At 45.3% G+C, this 17724-nt stretch overlaps 1 protein-coding gene across 1 annotated transcript in view; it reads right to left on the minus strand.

Moving 5' to 3' along the window:
- Positions 1 to 17724, minus strand: part of AVEN (apoptosis and caspase activation inhibitor) — a 207805-nt gene that overhangs the window by 155657 nt on the left and 34424 nt on the right. The window contains exon 2 of the mRNA XM_054971874.1: positions 10284 to 10455. Within this exon, the coding sequence (XP_054827849.1) occupies positions 10284 to 10455 (172 nt within the window). The remainder of the gene's footprint in view (positions 1 to 10283; positions 10456 to 17724) is intronic.

Here is a 17724-nt window from a genome sequence, read left to right on the forward strand (position 1 = left end):
GGGTGTAGGTAGTATTAAGTTGCAGCTCTGCTGGGAAGAAGCAGCCATCCCACTGAAAACATAACACACAAAGCAAAGGAAAAAACAAAGGATTGTTTTCAGTTGGAAGGTGCAACATTATACTGGCCACACATTATGCTGTCTGAGGTCAGCAAACATTCTACACAGCATGCTGAAGAAGAGATTCTGTGATCACAGCCTGAAACATTTTAACCCCCCCCCCTTTTTTTTTAAATCCAGCTCAATGAGTTCTGGAGAACCTGAAACTTTGCACACTGTGTTTTGTTATTTTGGTATGTTTTGTATGGCTTTGGTATTTGGAGTTTGCTATTGACCAACATGACCTTACTTGGCTGGCCCAGACTAATCTGTCAGACACTAAGCAGGGTCGACCCTGGTTAATACTTGGATAGGAGAACACCAGGCAAGTCCAGGTTGCTACACAGAAGCAAGAAATGACAAACCACCTCTGAACATCTCTTGCCTAGAAATTCTTACAAGGTCTCAATAAGTCAGCTGTGACTTGATCGCATTTTCTACCACCATTGACCAACCTACCTATATACTACGTTTCCCCTGATTCCCAGTCACCTACAAAAGTATGAAACCAAAGACTTTTACATTTGTATGATACATAACAGCACATTATTCAACAATATGCCATTTATCAGTTACTCACCAAAAAGTTGTAATAATTAAAAACACATAAGGAAAAAAATTGATCCACAAATCATGTTAAAATGAAGTAAAATCAGATGTGTTACATTGATTACTGCTAGCCTATGCAGGCTTAAATAAGATGTAGACTGAGGCAACAAATCTATTTTTGGACACTTAAAGTTAGACAGATCAATAAGTAACCGAGAGCAACTTTTCAAACAGTGAAAATCTTCAGACACAGTCAAGTTATTCCATTATTTCCACTTCTTTTGTTTCTTCCGCTTGAATAGAGATTTTACTAGTCCGAGATTTATTCCCAGAAGGCTCTATAAGAGACCTGAAATTCACCTCATCTACGTCAATACTATTTCAGAAAAAGAAAGAGAAGGGCTTCAGACTGCTGTTTTAAAATCCAGCTTTTAAAACATGAAACTAAAACTCAAATAAAAAAAATCTACATTTCTCTACTCTAAACAATGAATCGGAAATTAAAATTCAGAAATTCATTCATAATTTTGCTTAATCGGTTAGATTAATTAAAGTTCAGCCAAGCCAAATATGAAATATTTCTAGCAGTTCAATAGAAACAGCTTGCAAAGACTGCACAGAACTTCAACATGCTGCTCAAAAACAAAGAAACACACGGTGCACTTAGTAAAAATATATCCAGAGGAATACAAGAATAAACTACGAATTCAGTCAATCCATCTTAATTCTAACACTATAATGAGATATCCTGCCAGCTCCAACATACAAATTTGTACTTTGAGTACAAGATTCTAAGCAAGTCTCTGTACATTCTGTCCTCTCTCAAAATACTGCCAAGTGATTATGTTCCTGGGTGTCATAGTCTTGGAGAAATAAATGGACAAGTCTTCAGTCATGGGCATTTACTTTGAATAATGACTGTGTCTTGATTTTAACTTCTTTTGTATGAGTAAATGGATTCAAGACCTGAGTTCCCTCAACATCAGTGTTTTGCTTTGGCTTAGGTCTTTTAATCCAGAATAATTAAATTAGTTCACAGTATCACAAAACACATTGTGAAGTGAGGGTGGGGAAAACTGGATAAAACAAGAATTGCTTAGGACCAATCCCATCTACTGCCTGTACTGTATCCCACTTTCAGAAGCTATCAGTTCCTTGACACGACTGCCAGTCGGTCCAGATGGAAAACTCCCCAGAGCAGACAAAAAAACAGTTGGATCTATCTTTAATTGATTCCCCACACCTGCAGGGGCCATGTAAAGCTGTAAGTCAAAACACTACCAGGGAATGATTTGTCCATGACCACAGAATGACATTCAACTCTTTCACACCTAGATCAGTCTCACAGCTGACCAGTCGACAAGAGAGGTGTGCCAGCCGTGGAGTCCTCCCCTAGATAAAAAGGTGGAACCGGTCCACCATGAGAGCATTAAGAGCAATTCAGGGGATGATGACGAGGTTCACAGGACTCAAGCGGTACCGTCCAAGCGATCTGAACTGCAATGTACCAACGGGTTGCCCTGGGGCAGCTGTGGAGGAAGCCATGACTGGAAGTCCTGCCAATTCCACAATGCTGAATGCCAGACTTGTCGAAAGAAAGGGCACATTGCAAGGGCATGCAGGGCACCCAAGGGCAGAGGCTCCCTGCTGCAGATGACGTGACAACAATGGCCAGAACAAAGGGGCTCTTTCCGGCTCAAAGAGTGCCACTCTGTAACCAAGTGCACCAGCCATACCACAGTCCTGAACACCCGAATACCTACCCGAGAAAAGATCAGGGTAACGGTGCACGTCAAAGGAATGTCGTGTAAGATGGAGGTTGACACTGGATCGGTGCTCTCAATCATCTCAACGGGCACCTACCGCCGAGTGTGTCCCAAGAAAAGAGACCAGCAGCTTGAGCCATGCGACGTACACTTGATGGACTTCCAGGGTGATCGGGTTCTGGTGGCAGGCGTCAGCAAGTTTGAAGTTAGTTTTAAAGACTTTCGTGGCTCCCTCCACCTGGTCGTCATCGAGGGGCACAGCACAAGTTTGCTGGGGTCGATTGGTTTGAAGCATTGGGAATTCACATCACCGGTGTCCAACAAATCATCCAATCAAACATTGAGGCCATCTGTTCAGAATTTTCATCCATATTCAACGGCTCCTTGGGACGTTACACCGGACCACCTGTATCCTTCGACCTACAGTACTGCCAATCTGTTTGAAAGCTCAACATGTTCCCTTCGCTCTCAAGCCACGAATTGACGAGGAGCTAGACTGGCTGGTTGCACAAGGGGTCCTTGAACCAGTGTTACACACCCGTTGGGAGACTTCCATTGTCACGCCCATCAAGGCCAACAAGACAGTATGTATCTGCGTGGACTATAAGTGCACCCTTAATAAGGCACTGCAACAGCATGCTTATCCTGTGCCAGAAGTGAGTCACCTCCTGGCATCGCTAGCAGGGGGCAAGATCTTTGCGAATATCGACCTGGCACAAGCATACCAGCAGCTTCTAGTAGATGACGCTGCTGCAGAAGCACAGACCATCATGACTCATCGAGGCACATTCAAGGTGAAGCGGCTCCAGTTCAGGGTCAGTGTGGCACTTGGAATTTTTCAAGAACTTACGGAGGGACTGCTCAAGGGCATCCCTGGTGTCATTCCATACTTTGATGACGTCCAGATCGCGGGAACATCCGCTACAGAACTCACCAGCCATCTGCGACAGGTACTCTGTTGCCTTCAGGACACCGGACTCAAGGTTAAGAAGGAAAAGTGTCAGTTTGGCATGGCACATGTAGAATTCCTGGGATTCATGATTGACGCCGATGGCATCCACCCTGTAGCCAGCAAGGTGCAGGCCATTCACAGTGCACCAACACCTCGTTCTAAGAAAGAACTCCAAGCATTTCTTGGGCTCCTGAATTTCTACCACTTTTTCCTGCTGCACAAAGCATCACTAGCCGAGCCACTGCATAGACTACTTGAGAAGAAAGCGCCCTGGGTCTGGGATCGTAAGCATGACCAGACATTCTCCAGAGTTAAGGACCTCCTTTTGTCAGACAGCATACTCACCCATTATGATAAGCTGCCTGACTCAAGCTGCTTGTGCTCGCCTGTGATGCCTCACCTTACGGAATTAACAGTCCTGAGCCGTTGAACACCTGATGGGCGGGAGGCCCCTATCGCATACTTTTCCAGGACTTTATCACGGGCACAATGGACCTATGCTCAGATCAATACAGAGGCTCTTGCTCTGATTGCTGGTGTTAAAAAGTTCCACGGCTATATCTACAGACGGAACTTCGAGACCACCACAGAACACAAGCTGCTACTTGGCCTTCTCGCGCCCAACCAACAGACCCCGCAGGTCATGTCTCCGAGAATGCTGTGTTGGTCGTTTTCCTGTCTGCTTACAATGACAAATTTTTCTATCATCCAGGCAAAGCCTTGGGACACGCCTATGCCCTTTATCACCTGCCACTGCAGGGCCCAACTGCAGACTCTGCTCCTGCTCATGAGGTAATGCAGCTGGTAGACCTGTCCCAACCACCTCTCCATGCAGCGGACATCACAGCCCACTCGACCAAAGACCCCCATGCTCTCTCGAGTTCTCAACTGGATATGGGGGGGGGTGGCCTAGTGGCCGGCTGGACGCCGAGTTCCAACCTTTCAGCTCCCACCAGCATGAGTTATCAGACCACAAGGGATGCTTGCTCTGGGGGAACAGAGTCGTTGTTCTGCCCAGACTGTGTCAGCGTGTGCTGGAGGCACTTCATGTGGGACACCTGGGGATTGTCAAAATGAAGGCTCTGGCCTGCAGCTATGTATGGTGGCCAGGGATGGACCAAGCTGTGGACAGATGGGTACAGACCTGTCTGCCCTGCCAGGAGTCTCAGCCCGAAATGCCACAGGCCCCTGTGCACCCATAGGAGACAATGTGCACACCGTGGTTGCGGATCCTCATTGATTTCGCCAGGCCTTTCCAGGAGCATGTTTTTCTCATTGTAGTGGACTCCTTTTCAAAGTGGCTGGAAGTAATCCCTGTATTGACCATGGCTCAGTGCTCTGGGTTCTAGCTTCAGTGCTCAGGGTAACGGGGCCAATCTCCTACGAGGTGGCCAATGCCACTGGCAGAATACTTCAGAGACACACCGAATAGTTATGGCAGCGCTGGCCAGAGTGGGTGCTGGGATTGGACAGAGACTATTCACCCTGTACCGCTGACATAGCAGCAGCAACCGAACAGAGTGGAGATGGTACAACGGCACAAAGCTGTTCAGCAACTCAATCAAGTCCGGAGAACTCCTCCACTTCCCCTAATGGGGCAGAGGCCATTGTCAATGCTGAGCTACCTGTCCAAGGACTGTCTATAGCAGAAGGGTAGAATGGGTCTCAACAAGCTCCCCATTCCCCAGCTTATCTTAATGACTTTGTCTGCAATGGGGTGGCTCAAACTTAGCGGGGAGGGGTGTTATGTATTGCTTGAGTAGAACGAAGGCTCCTGAGGCCTACAAAGCTATTTGTGTTTGGGTGCCGGCACGGCCAATCAGAACTGTTGCCTTGTAGCCAATTGCTGTGCTGAAAAATAGATACTTGTATACAGTTCATGCAAACGAAGGATTCTAGCTGCTTACATTGTATTGGTTGTTGTACAAGTGGGTGTGGTTTCTACAAGTATAAATTGGTTATTGTTGAACCTGAGGCTTCAGTCTGTCTGTTTCCAGTTTTCAATAAAGATGTTTATCATAATAAAGAGCTGTTAATCTCAATATACAATAACCAGGAAATTGTGTTTCTCCCCATACTCTTTTGAGTGCTAAAACAACTCCCTGTGACTGTTTTTGGACTTGAAGAGGCATAGGGAGAGAAAAAGATCACATAGTCCCATTGTGCTGCCTTGCAGCATTTTTAAATGGCTTATAGCTCTAAAATGGCATCAGCATCAATGGGTCAGACCAAAAGACACCATAGTGTCTAGTTTGGCTCTGAGGCCAACTCAGTCAGTTAAAGCATGCTTCTTCATGGCTAGGCAGCAGAGCAGGAAGTACATCACAGAATCCTTATTCTGTTTCAACAGCACAACACCTAGAACAAATACTGAAAAGTCAGTGATTGTTCAACAGGATATCTGGTCAGGGTGTTAGTATCATGATGTACTCTGTGTAAATGCCACCCTCCTGCTCTTGTACCAAAAAACCTGGCAGTTCTGACAATCCTACCACCGCCACCACCGCCCGTCACTTATTCAGGCACGTCTTGGTATTGTGCCCTAAGTCAGCTCTGTCACATCGAAGAATGCAAACAAAAATGCTATAAAAAATTAACTCATAACAAACAAAAGCACAATGTCTCTTCTGATTCAATTTCCTGAATGGAAAAGCTACATGTACTCAAAAGTAATTATATAAGCAGAGATTTTAATAAACATTAACACCTCTGTAAATCTCCAGGGAATTCTAATATCATACCCTCATTTAATTAAGCAGTAAACATTGACATTTCAAATTTTCATTAAGTTAAATTGCATCTCCAGAAGCAGGATAAGTTAGACATGAAATAAATCATGGTATCATACCCCTCTCTCTCTCTCTCTCTCAAACACACACACAAAGTGGGTTGAGGTTCCAATTTAGACAGAAATCCCCAACTGTTAAAGTTTTGGCAGATATGCATGCCAAAATATGAAAGCTGCCCTCACATGTAGAATCTTGTAATTTGCTTACAACTGCATAAAGAATGACCAGGAGACGAATGCATAGCATTTTTAGAATTCCTCCTTATTGTCTGGTCCCCAGAGGGTGCATCTGCTCATCCAGGGATGGAAGGAAAGGTAGCCATTTACAAGCAAAAGAGAGCCTTCCCTATATGCTTATTATTTCATCATAGTCAGAGATAAGCGAAAAGGAGTGCTGTCTGGAGGTGGTTTCCCAGTATCAACATAAAACTAAGGACTGTAATCAGCAAATATTTTTTAATAGAGACAGCCATCAACATTGGTTCTACTAACTCACTAGTTCTTGTTCCAACAGAGATGCAGACAAAAGTCTCATTTACCACCTTTTTCTCAGCAATGGATGTTTAGGCAGAGACTTCTCTCCATACACTTTAGCTGCTCACTCCACCATGTAAGCCAAGAATAGGGGAGAACTTTGCTACTGGAGACAGAAAGCAATTTAAAGAGGCCTTTGCATGCAACATCTTACTTCAGGAGAGAAAGCAGCAGAGGTGCATAACAAGGGAGCATTTGGAAAGCCCCGTAGAGGCCACAGTGAGCATACGGGCTATCAGTTGCCTATTTCTAACCTCACATATCTCCATAGTAGTTTATGTGGAGTATGCTGGAACACTTTATGGGTCATTAAACTTCCAACAATTTCAATAAAATGCCCATTATTTCCATTTTCATACTGATGCCATAAAGATGTCCATCTCCTAAATTTGAATGTGCTTATGTTTAAAATTTGTAGAATGTCTTTCTAAGCAAGAACACACTCAAGGAGATTTACAATATAAAATTCATTTATATAAACATATCATCAGTCATATACATCGTATCTTTTATAGAGATCTTATTTGATTCCCTAAAGTTCTATGTGTACATGCATAACATGTACCACCAGTGAAAACAATCTGAGCACAACTGTAAAAGCATCGTTAAAGGATGATTTACTCATACACTTGTTATGTGCCTGTGATCACTAGGTCAAAAGGAAATAGGAGAACCAAACCAATTTGAATCACCAAGTATGCCTTTTAGGTTCTTAGTGGAGGGATCTCAAAGTAGCAAAAAACTTTTTTAAAAAAAGAAGTTGGGTTGCTGGCCATTTGTAGAGAGAAAGAGCACTCACCAGTACTCATGAAAACAACACATAACCCCCTACACTGGGATGACTGGATGACATAAGCATAAATGGCTTTACTCTCTCATAACTGAATATGCTGCATATTTAGGGTTGCCAATTGCCTGGAGAAAAAGTGTTTTGTCCTTTTAATAGATGCTTAATGGTATGTTATTTACCAGGTGATGATATATGTCTAGAGTTGCTAGGGACCAAAGCAGGGTGCAGGAGGATGGATTGTGGAGGGGTACTTACCTCCCACACATGCACAAAATGTGCATGTGCTCTCACACTCCCTCACCGAGCTGGAAAATAACATTATTTTCCAGTGAGACAGAGAAGCTGCGAGGCATTCTGAATCAGTTCAGTAAAAATCACCTATTTGGAGAGTATCTATCTTCTACCAGTGGGTGAAGACCTTCTTGTTGTGTTTAGCATTCCTTCATTAGCCCTCCTTATTGTTAACATTCTCATTGTCACACACACACACACACACACACACACACACACACACACTTTTAATATTTTTAACTGTATGCTTCCGTGAGGGCTCAAATTAGGTGGAAATGCAGCACAAAAATGTTTGAAATAAATATTAAAGAGACAAGACATTATTTCCCAGACCTGGTGGAAACTATACATATGATGAAGAGCTCATATCTTCACGTCTCATTAAAGAAGGTCTCCTACAGAAGTACCGGAAAACTGCAGATCTTCAAAATAGTCAGTTTGCCACCACTGAGCTACTTCCTAAATTACATAAATTAAAATCTAAAATGTAAAAAGATAACATTAACCAGGACTCTATATCACTCTTAATTCTTTTTCAAACAGTCTCTATATCATTCTTAATTCTTCAGACGGGCTAAAGTCATTTTATTACGTGTGTATACAAATTTCAGCATTGATCTTCATTAATGTTACATATTTTGTGCATCATTTTGTAACACCATAATAGTGTCTGTCACATTTCTACTCTGCTTTCTTAGCCAAACAGGACTCCTAAAATGGCAAGTACGAAAAACTTGTATAATTCATCTCAAATATATTCAAGTCCTCCACTAAATCCTATCACTCACATTCCTTTAATCATACTTAAAAGATCAGGAGCAACAGATCACGAGCATTATGTCCGCAAAGGCCCAATACAGCAATGCAACAATTAAGTAAAGGTAATGTAAGCACATTTTTAACATCCAAAGATAGAGTGAATATAAACACATGCGAAGAACAAGAACAGTAGAAAGCTGTAACAATGGATAGTAATGGGAAGAGATAAGGCAGGGCTGGCACGAAATTATCTCTGAACTATTTCAAAATTATTTCTAGAGCTATACATATCTATGCAAATACATGTATCTGATATATACTATTAAGTTTTTTTGTTTGTTTTTTTATAATACTACACTTGACAAGATCATGTAGCAGAATGTATTTGTTCCAGTTGCCCTCCTCAGGAAACACTCTAGATAGGCATTATGCACACGCACGCACGCGCACACACCTCTGCACACTGTTACTGCTGTATATATCGTTATGACTTAGTTTTCTGAAGTTCTTCAATTTAAGACCGAGAGTCGACTTGCCTTTAAATTTCAATCATCCCTACAAGTAGATGTTTATTCCATCTCCGACACGCCAATCTCCAGTCACCACCCAAGAACCTGGGCAGTAAACCTTCAGCAGAGTTGTCAAATGAAGCACAAGTGGTTAAACTCACAATCCCTCCTTATCCAGAGTGATTTATCAGCTGGAAAAGGGGCTCCAGTCATTAATCAAAGCTATGTTGCCTTGTCTCTCCCAAAATGGAAAGCTTCAGGCAGCCATGCCCTCAAATCACGTGTCCCCACTTCTTCATGAGCTGTGGCTCACAAAAGCTCATACCCTACCACAAATTGTGTTAGTCTTATAGGTGCTACTGGACTCTTGCTCTTTTCTACTGCTACAGACAGACTAATGCAGCTACTCATCTTGATCTCCTTAAAGATTTAGTAAATTCTTTTAAAATGTACAAAAATTTAAGTCTGGACTCAGAGAAGGGTGAACAGAACATTGCTTGTGGAGCATCACTTCGCTGCTTCCTCCTTTTGCTGCAAGTAATGTGCTGCCCCAAAAAAACAACTCATGGGATCAGGGAGAAAGCAAAGGAGGCAGAATGGGAGGCTGCAGTGAAAAAGAGGAAATCAGCAGAAAGGCCCTCTCCCCTAGCCTTACTGAACATTTAAAACATAGCTTCACTTAGTGAGAAAAGAACACTTATTCATGAAAGTTCCGTTGAAAGGAGAAGGAGAGGTAGTAATACCCACCTCTGTCTTATAATTTCATTATGAAATGTACAACCCAGAAAAAAATTGTCCTGTGCAGCAATCTTTCATAATGGAAAAAATGTACCTCAAGGTAAAAATACAGCCCAAAGGCGCTCTTGTCTTTGACTTACAAGCTGGATTGGATCGAGCATGAAGAAAACGTCTGACAAAACTGCAGTGAAATTAAAGAGGCACACATGACTCAAGAATATCCTTCATGGATTTTTATAGCACGTACAATTGTTGAGATTATGCTACTATCCAATTTTTTTAAAAAACTATGGCAGTCCATGAAGACTATTCTGTCATAAAACACCTTCTGCTATAAAACCCCACCCAACTAGCCTGTGAAATTTTATACTTTTAAGTAGTAAGACACTCATGCAACCCTCCAAGAACTGTTTCATTACTAGTAGTGAGTGTAAGAAGTTCCAAATATCATTACTATGAAATCTGCAGCATATAAAGTGCGCTAGTATTTGTAATTCCTATTGCTTACCTGCAGAGCTAAGCAGAACACTAAAGTCTGTCCCACGCTGAGATTCACCACTGTCACTTTGTGCTTCCTTTTCAGTATCTTCGTAACGATGCCAGTTAGAAACCACCTTTCTTTTTGAATAACTTCCCTGTTCTTCCTTTTCCTCTTCTTGCAATTCTAGATCAGCTGCAGCCTATAATGTATATCAGAAAGATGAATTAAAGTTTTAAATAATTAGTTTTTTCCCTTCACTTTAGGTTTCCTGAAGGATTAAACAGCTGCTGTGAATCAATGTCCCCATTCATTGACGTGCACTAATTACATTACTCAAAAGACTTGCATCATTATGTCCATTAAATCACAGCAACGCTTGTTTAGTATTACAAAGTGCTAATCTTTGTGAGGATTCCTTCAGACTCAAACTACAGTTGTGGTGGGTTTTTTAAAATGTTAAATACAGGTTATTTAAATCTCTTCGATGTCAGTAATCTGCCATCAGCTTTTATGTTCTTTTATCTAAAAGGAAACTACAGCCAGGATTGAAACAAGACAGATATTTTGGGTTGAGGGGTATAGATCTAATTGTTTTGGTACCACGATAGCTACAATGTCAGGTATTATAGATATATAACTGGGATAACCACGGCATATTAACAAGAAGAAAGAAGCCTTATCTACTTTCAAACAGAGATCATCATCTGTTATTGTTATTATTATTTATTACATTTATAGTCCACTCTCCCCGCAAGCAGGCTCAGAGTGCATATCATGTCATATAATCACAATAAAATTATATTAAAAGATAAAATTCAGTAGACATAAAATTCAAGGCAGCAGTCCATATTGCTTAACACAAACCAAAATATCCTGTGAGGTGGGAACTGGTAGCCAATATTAAGTGTGTCAGTGGAAGCCAGGGTAAAGTGGTTCTGTCCCCCCTCAACAACAGGAGACTAGCAAGGGAACCCGCCCACACCCCTATCTCAACCATATGCCTGACAGAACATCTCTGTCTTACACACCCAGCGGAAAGATAGCAAATCTCGCTGGGCCCTTTCAACAGAGTTCCACCAGGTTGGTGCCAGGACTGAAAAGGCCCTGGCCCTCATTGAGGCCAAGCAAGAATCCTTGGAGCCAGGGACCACCAGCAGCTGCTTTTCAGCTGAACAAAGTGAGCTCCAGGGAACATATGGTAAGAGGCGGTCCTACAGATATGCTGAAGCAATCAACACTGTCTCTATCCAAAAGCCTGAAACCTGACTGAAAGTGGTCTAGAGCCAATGAGTCATCCAGCAAGACCTACAGTTTCTTCGCCATCACTTTCTCATGTATCTGGATGCTCAGACTGAACAATAATTGGCCACACCATTCTTATCCAGCAATAGTTAATGGAGGAATAACTGCCTCCTTTAGTAGCTGAGGTAGAATGTCTTCAGTCAATGACTGATTTACAAGACACATCAGGGGCTTGCTAGTCTGCTCCTTGCAAGATTTCATTAAGGATAAGCAGACAGGGATAGAGTACAAGTGGCAGCTTTCAAAGTCCCAAGACCCAGTGAATCAACAAATCCATCAATGGACTAGACAGTGCAATATATACTAGTTGTTTGGAGAAATTTTGTTAGCAAAAAACTTTGCAAAAGTTTTTGAAATAAAAGCAGGTTGGTAAGTGCTTCTCATCTATATATCAGCAACATCAAACTCTTAGTTTAGTTATAGGCAACTTTTTTCTCACTCAATAAAATATTAAATGGTTTAAACTAAAATCTGATAGTTTTTCACTCTGTTGCATAACTGGACAATTCAGAATATCACACCCTTCAACACTGCAAAAAAAAATGTTCCTCAGGTACCTGTATTTTTGTACCAAAGATTATTCAAGAACCCCACATTTGACGGCTCTTCACCATCTATTTATGCTGCAACAACTGATCCACCATTGCTTTAAAAGGTCAAGGCAATGATGGTTCTTTAGGTTAAAGGAGAACATAATTATTCTACAATATGTTATCAACATTTCAAAATATACCACAACAGCTGCAATGTGTAAAATGTGCACTGCCTACTGCTTCATTGTTCATAGATCTGCATTTATCCTCATGTGCACTAGAAGTAAGAATGAGGCATCCAATCCCCACTCCAAGACTTAACTTTTAGAAAATAGGGGAAAGGAGCTGAACCTTGAAAAATGACAAATCCTAGCAATTTACACTAACAAAATGCATTTCCAGAAAGCAAAAAGAGAAACAGTGATTTACAGTGACAAGCAACAGTAACAGAGATAGTTGTATACAAAATACAGCTGTTACCTGCATGCTGCAGCAGAGACAAATCTTATATTTTATTATTTTAAAAGCTATGCCTTTATTACTCCTGGCTGCTGGTAAATCTCACTCAACCGCTTACATTTTAATAGAGCTAGACTTATAGAGATAGCCACTTTAAATGTTCAGCATAGGTGTTCAGTCATTCATGTGCTCTTCACTATGGATAATGTAGTTTCATCCCTAGCATTTGGGATTAGACATGGGCACGAACACCATTACGAACGGAAAAAAATCAACAAACAGGCCACTCAGCTGCACACGAATGGGCCGTTCGTGATGCGCCATTCCAGCCAAACAGGTGGTCGGCACAAGCCTTGTTCGTTGTGCTCAGCCGCCGTTTGGGAAGCTAGACACTCAGGCGCCTTCAATCAATTGCCTCAGCAACAGAGGGGGGGAGTGCCTGAACACTGTCTGCACTCCCTCTGTCGCCCCGGACACCCCAATCAAAGCCCAACTTAGCTTGATGGGCAGGGTCTTCCTTCCAAGTGTGGAACTGCAAAATCAGTTACTATTGGTAACGTGGGAGCAGACACCAGGGAGGAGGGAGGGAGGAGGGGGGTGTTCTGTGGCCATGGGAACTCCAATCTCATCCCTGCAAACCCTGTTAGGCAGTTCTGACTGCCAACCACAGGCTTCCTACATTTCTCCATGAGTCCTCTGCTTAAAAAGGGGAACTGCGCGCCCAGTTCTGGTTTCACTTTCAGCAAGCATTGGAGTGGGACAGAGTGGGACAGAGCTCTTAATAGCAGGGAGAGTGCATTAGAGCTGGGATTTTTTCTGTGTGGTTAGATAGGGATCTATCTCTCCACTGGTTCCAGGGCTGCTGCCAGGCTCTGGGGCCAAGCTCAGTGGGCACCTCGGCTGAGGGCTCACCCTGATTATTATTAGTAGTAGTATCAGTGCCGGATCTGGTGGTCAGGCTTGTGGGTGTGCTGGGCTAGGGCTCTACCCTCAGCCGCCGGTTCCAGGGCTGCTGCCAGGCCCTGGGGCCAACCTCAGTGGGCACCTCGGCTGAGGGGTCACCCTGATTATTAGTGCCTGATCTGGTCAGGTCTCTGGGAGTGCTGGGCTAGGGCACTACCCTCGCCCTCTGGTTCCAGGGCTGCTGCCAGGCCTTGGGGCCAAGCTCAGTGGACTCCTCGGCTGAAGGCTCACAGTGTTCTCTCCTTTTCGGTCCTCCTTAATTCTAGTTTGGTGGCACAATGAGTCTTCCTGTTGTGGCGGCCACCACGGGTGGTAGTAGGGTGAAGTGCAAAGGAAGTCCTCCTGGTTTACTTGTGGGAAGCAGTAGTGGGTGTGGCTCAGGGGCAGCAGAGAGTACTCCCACTCCCCCAGATTCACCTGTGCGTGCTGTGGAGGAGGCCAAAGTGGTCTTTCCGCTGGGGGGAGAGGATCTCTCTCAACATTTTGAGGAGCAGGTGGGTGACGGATCCCTGGAGGAACGGTTTGTGTTTTATGAAACATCCCTCCTGTCCCCATCCCAAACTCTTGGTGGTGTCCCCGCCTGCAGTCTACCCCTCTCTCCGTCGTCCATGGCCACCTCCGCAGCGCAGCCTGTAACCATTCGTCCTCCTTCCCCTGGGACAGATGGCGGTCCACGTTTCAACGCCTCCATATGGAGGCACTTTCGGGCCCTTCCTAATGATCCCCATGTGGTGCAGTGCTGTGCCTGTGATGTCCTGGTGCGCAGGGGCGAAAACCCGAAGCACCTGTCGTCGACGGCCCTGACTTGGCATCTGACCACACCTTGACCACACCACCCGAGCCTGTGGTCTCTGTCCTCGCCCCGCGAACCATCCGTTGGGGGGAGAAAGGGGGCAACCAGCTCTTCTGAGCAGGGATCAGTGGGAGGGTCACCAGAATCCACCACAAGCAAGAATCCTTGCCCTGAGGGTGACGCTGATGGGAGCGGAGCGCTCAGGCAGGCTGCACTCGCGGAGGTTGTCCCCTCGGGGTCTGGGACAGCGCCGCTTAGAACAGCAAGGTTGAGAGCTCAGGAGGCAGGCCTTCACATCTTGGCAGAGATGATTGCCCTACATGGCTTGCCCATATCCATCGTGGAGTGAGTGGGCTTCTGCAGGCTACTAAAACGTCTTGCCCCTTGGTTCTCCATGCCATAGCTACGCACCCTTGCCCATCGAGTCCAGCAGGTATCTCAAATGAGGGCTGGCACATTTGGGACAGGTTTAGCCAGGCCTACTCCCACTGCTAACAGGCTTCTGAGGCCTTGCTAGGCCTTCCTGGCACAGCCAGATCATCATGACACCTCCTTTCTGCGAAGGCAGGAAAGTGGGTGATGCTGGTGGCAGCCTCCTTTGGGTTCTTGCGCAATAGCTCAGGAGCTGTTGCACATGTAGTTGAGCTGCATGGTCCTCTATCAATTGCAAATGCTGTGCCCTCTGAGCAGGGGGGAATGGGTCCCTCGATTCCTGTCCTTTCCACAAAGGCAAGAAGGTGGCCGATGTCAGCTGCTGCTGCTGCTGCCCCGTTTCTTCCTCTCTCTCTCTGGAACCACTTTGACCCGTCCGTGCAATATCTCCTGTCTCGTCCATCCTTTCTGCGAAGGCAGTAAGGCAGTTGGTGTCTGGTGGTTCCGCCCAAACTGTTATGAGTAGTGCCCGTACTGCCTGCACAGGTGAGGTGTCTTGGAGTGGTGTGGAACTGCTCTGCCCCCCACCTCATTTCTCGGGGCTGCTGGTCCCTCTTTCTACCTCTCCCTCAGTGGAACCACTCCGACCCTTATGAATGATCTCTTCTGTTCTGCCCATCCCCTTCTTCCTGCGAAGGAAGGACGGCGGGTCATGTCAGCCACTGCTTCATGATGGACTATCCTGTTACTGCTCCCTCCTTGGTCATGAGGGACAGCTCGGCTGCGATTGCACAGCCAATTGTACCATATAGGGATACAGGTGGTTTCACTGCATAGTGGCTTCCCCTGTCAATGGGACTGACTGGACCCCTTTGAGCCGGGTAGGAATGTGTCCCGTGACTCCTTTCCTTTCTGCAAAGGCAGGAAGGTGGCGATGGCAGCTGCTGCTGCTGCCCTATTTCTTCCTCTCCCTCTCTGTTACCACTCCAACCCCTCCCAACCACCTCTCGCTTGGGAGCTTTCCAGTTACCAGTCCATACCTCTCCCTCTCAGGTACTGCCACGAGTCCCTTCCCCACCACTTGCACCGCCCCATCCCCTCCTTTCCATGAAGGCAGGGAGGTGGTTGATGCCAGCAGTGCTGATTCAGGGTCTTCCAGGCCCTGTCGCAGGATCTTCCAGGTGCGGCTCATCGCCATGCTCGGAACACCTTGGTCCCCCTCTCCCACCGTGACCACTTCGTGTTCCTTCTTTCCTCCTTTCCCTCTCAGGTACTGCCATGAGTCCCTTCCCCACCACTTGCACCACCCCTTCCCCTCTTTTCCGTGATAGCAGGGAGATGGTTGATGCCAGCAGCCACCGATTCGGGGTGTTCCAGGCCCCCTTGCAGGATCTTCCAGGTGTGGCTCATCGCTGTGCCCAGAACCCCTTGGTCTCCCTCCACCTTACCACCTGGCGGCCGCAGTCATCAACCGCCTTGCTGTGTAAGTGGATAACCGGTCCACCTCTGACCTGGAGGCCTGGTGGGCGGGCACATGAGGGGTGCGGCCAGCAAGCAGCCAGACCCTCCACCCCCTGAGGGGAGGCGGCACGCCAATGCCTCCCTGCGCCCACCAGGCCCAGCGGCCGCAGTCAACAACCACCTTGCTACGTAAGCAGGTAAGTTTCCGCCCGCATGTAGGTCTGCGGGCGGGCACATGGGGGGTGCCACCAGCCAGCAGCCACACCCTCTGCCCCCAAGAGGGGAAGAGGCCCACCTTCAGGTCCACCGCACAGGGCCAAAGTGAACTGGACTGGAGAGGGTGGCTCCATTTGTATTAAATGGGAGTTTCCTGGGTGGACGTCGATTTTGGGAACGTATAACTCCGAGATCCATACTGCAATCTTGACCAAACTTGGGTGATGGCTGGAGAAGAGCCTGCTGCACATTCCTTGTAAATATGGGCTCTCTAAGTGCTAAGGGGGCCACTCTGATGCCAATGAACACTGAACACGTTCTTTAACGGGATATCTTCGGTTCCATTCATCTGTTCATGTTCATCGCTGGGAACGAACACCGAACAGCCTGTTCAGGGTTTTTTTCCCCATTCATGCCCATGTCTATTTGAGATACTGTATTTTACTTTAACTGTGCTTGCTAACACATTGAAGGGTACCAATTACAACAGACTGAAACCCATTTATATAGCCATACTGCCTGTAAGACAAAAAATGTTAACATACACACCCCTGAACAGTTCAAGTGCATAACACCGTTTTAAAACGCTACCAGCATTTATATAGTACTGTTTGTTGTTCAGAGCACCACAGCAGTGATCACAACCTCCGTGCTAATATTAGCCCCTCATGTGAGACTGAGAGATGGCTTCTTGTCTAAGGTCAGTTATTAAATTCATAGACCAGATGAACTAGCTCACACCTTACACTGCTGACTACAATAGAAGAGCTATAAAAATTAAAGTTCATGCCAAACGTTTAGAAGTGTAATTTAATGTCATTTGTTTTCCTTCTTCACTGAAGGAAAGTTAATACATGAACATGTTACTACAGGACAGAAACTCCACGGCAGCAGCAGAATTACCAGGGTTGAAGGGATCAGTGACTGAGCTGCTGAAAACCCATGGTCAAATATAAAGCGTATTCACTCTGACACTAAAAAATCAGTGATTTATTGCAGGAGTAACATTCTCTGCTTTGCACTGGCAGCTCAGGAATAAACATGGGCATGAACCAAAAAAAAACAACAAACCATGAGATTCGTGGTTCGTGGATTTTAACGGACCAAAAACCATGAACTGGCACTGAACTGGGGCCAGTTACAACCCAGTTCGTAGTTCGTGGGGTTTAAATGCCCCTTTCCGTCCACTTAGCAGCGGAAGGGAAAGGGCATTTAACAGTTTAAAGGGCCCTTTCCTGCTTTGCAAGCAGCAGGTCCCTTTAAACTATCAGCTGGCAGGCAGCAGGGGAGGATCCTCACCCCTGCCGACTGCCAGCTGATAGTTTAAAGGGACCTGCTGGTGGCAGGGCCCTGTAAACTGCCCTAACCC

This window comes from Eublepharis macularius, chromosome 2 (assembly GCF_028583425.1).
Source record: "Eublepharis macularius isolate TG4126 chromosome 2, MPM_Emac_v1.0, whole genome shotgun sequence".
NCBI classification, from domain to species: Eukaryota; Metazoa; Chordata; class Lepidosauria; order Squamata; family Eublepharidae; genus Eublepharis; species Eublepharis macularius.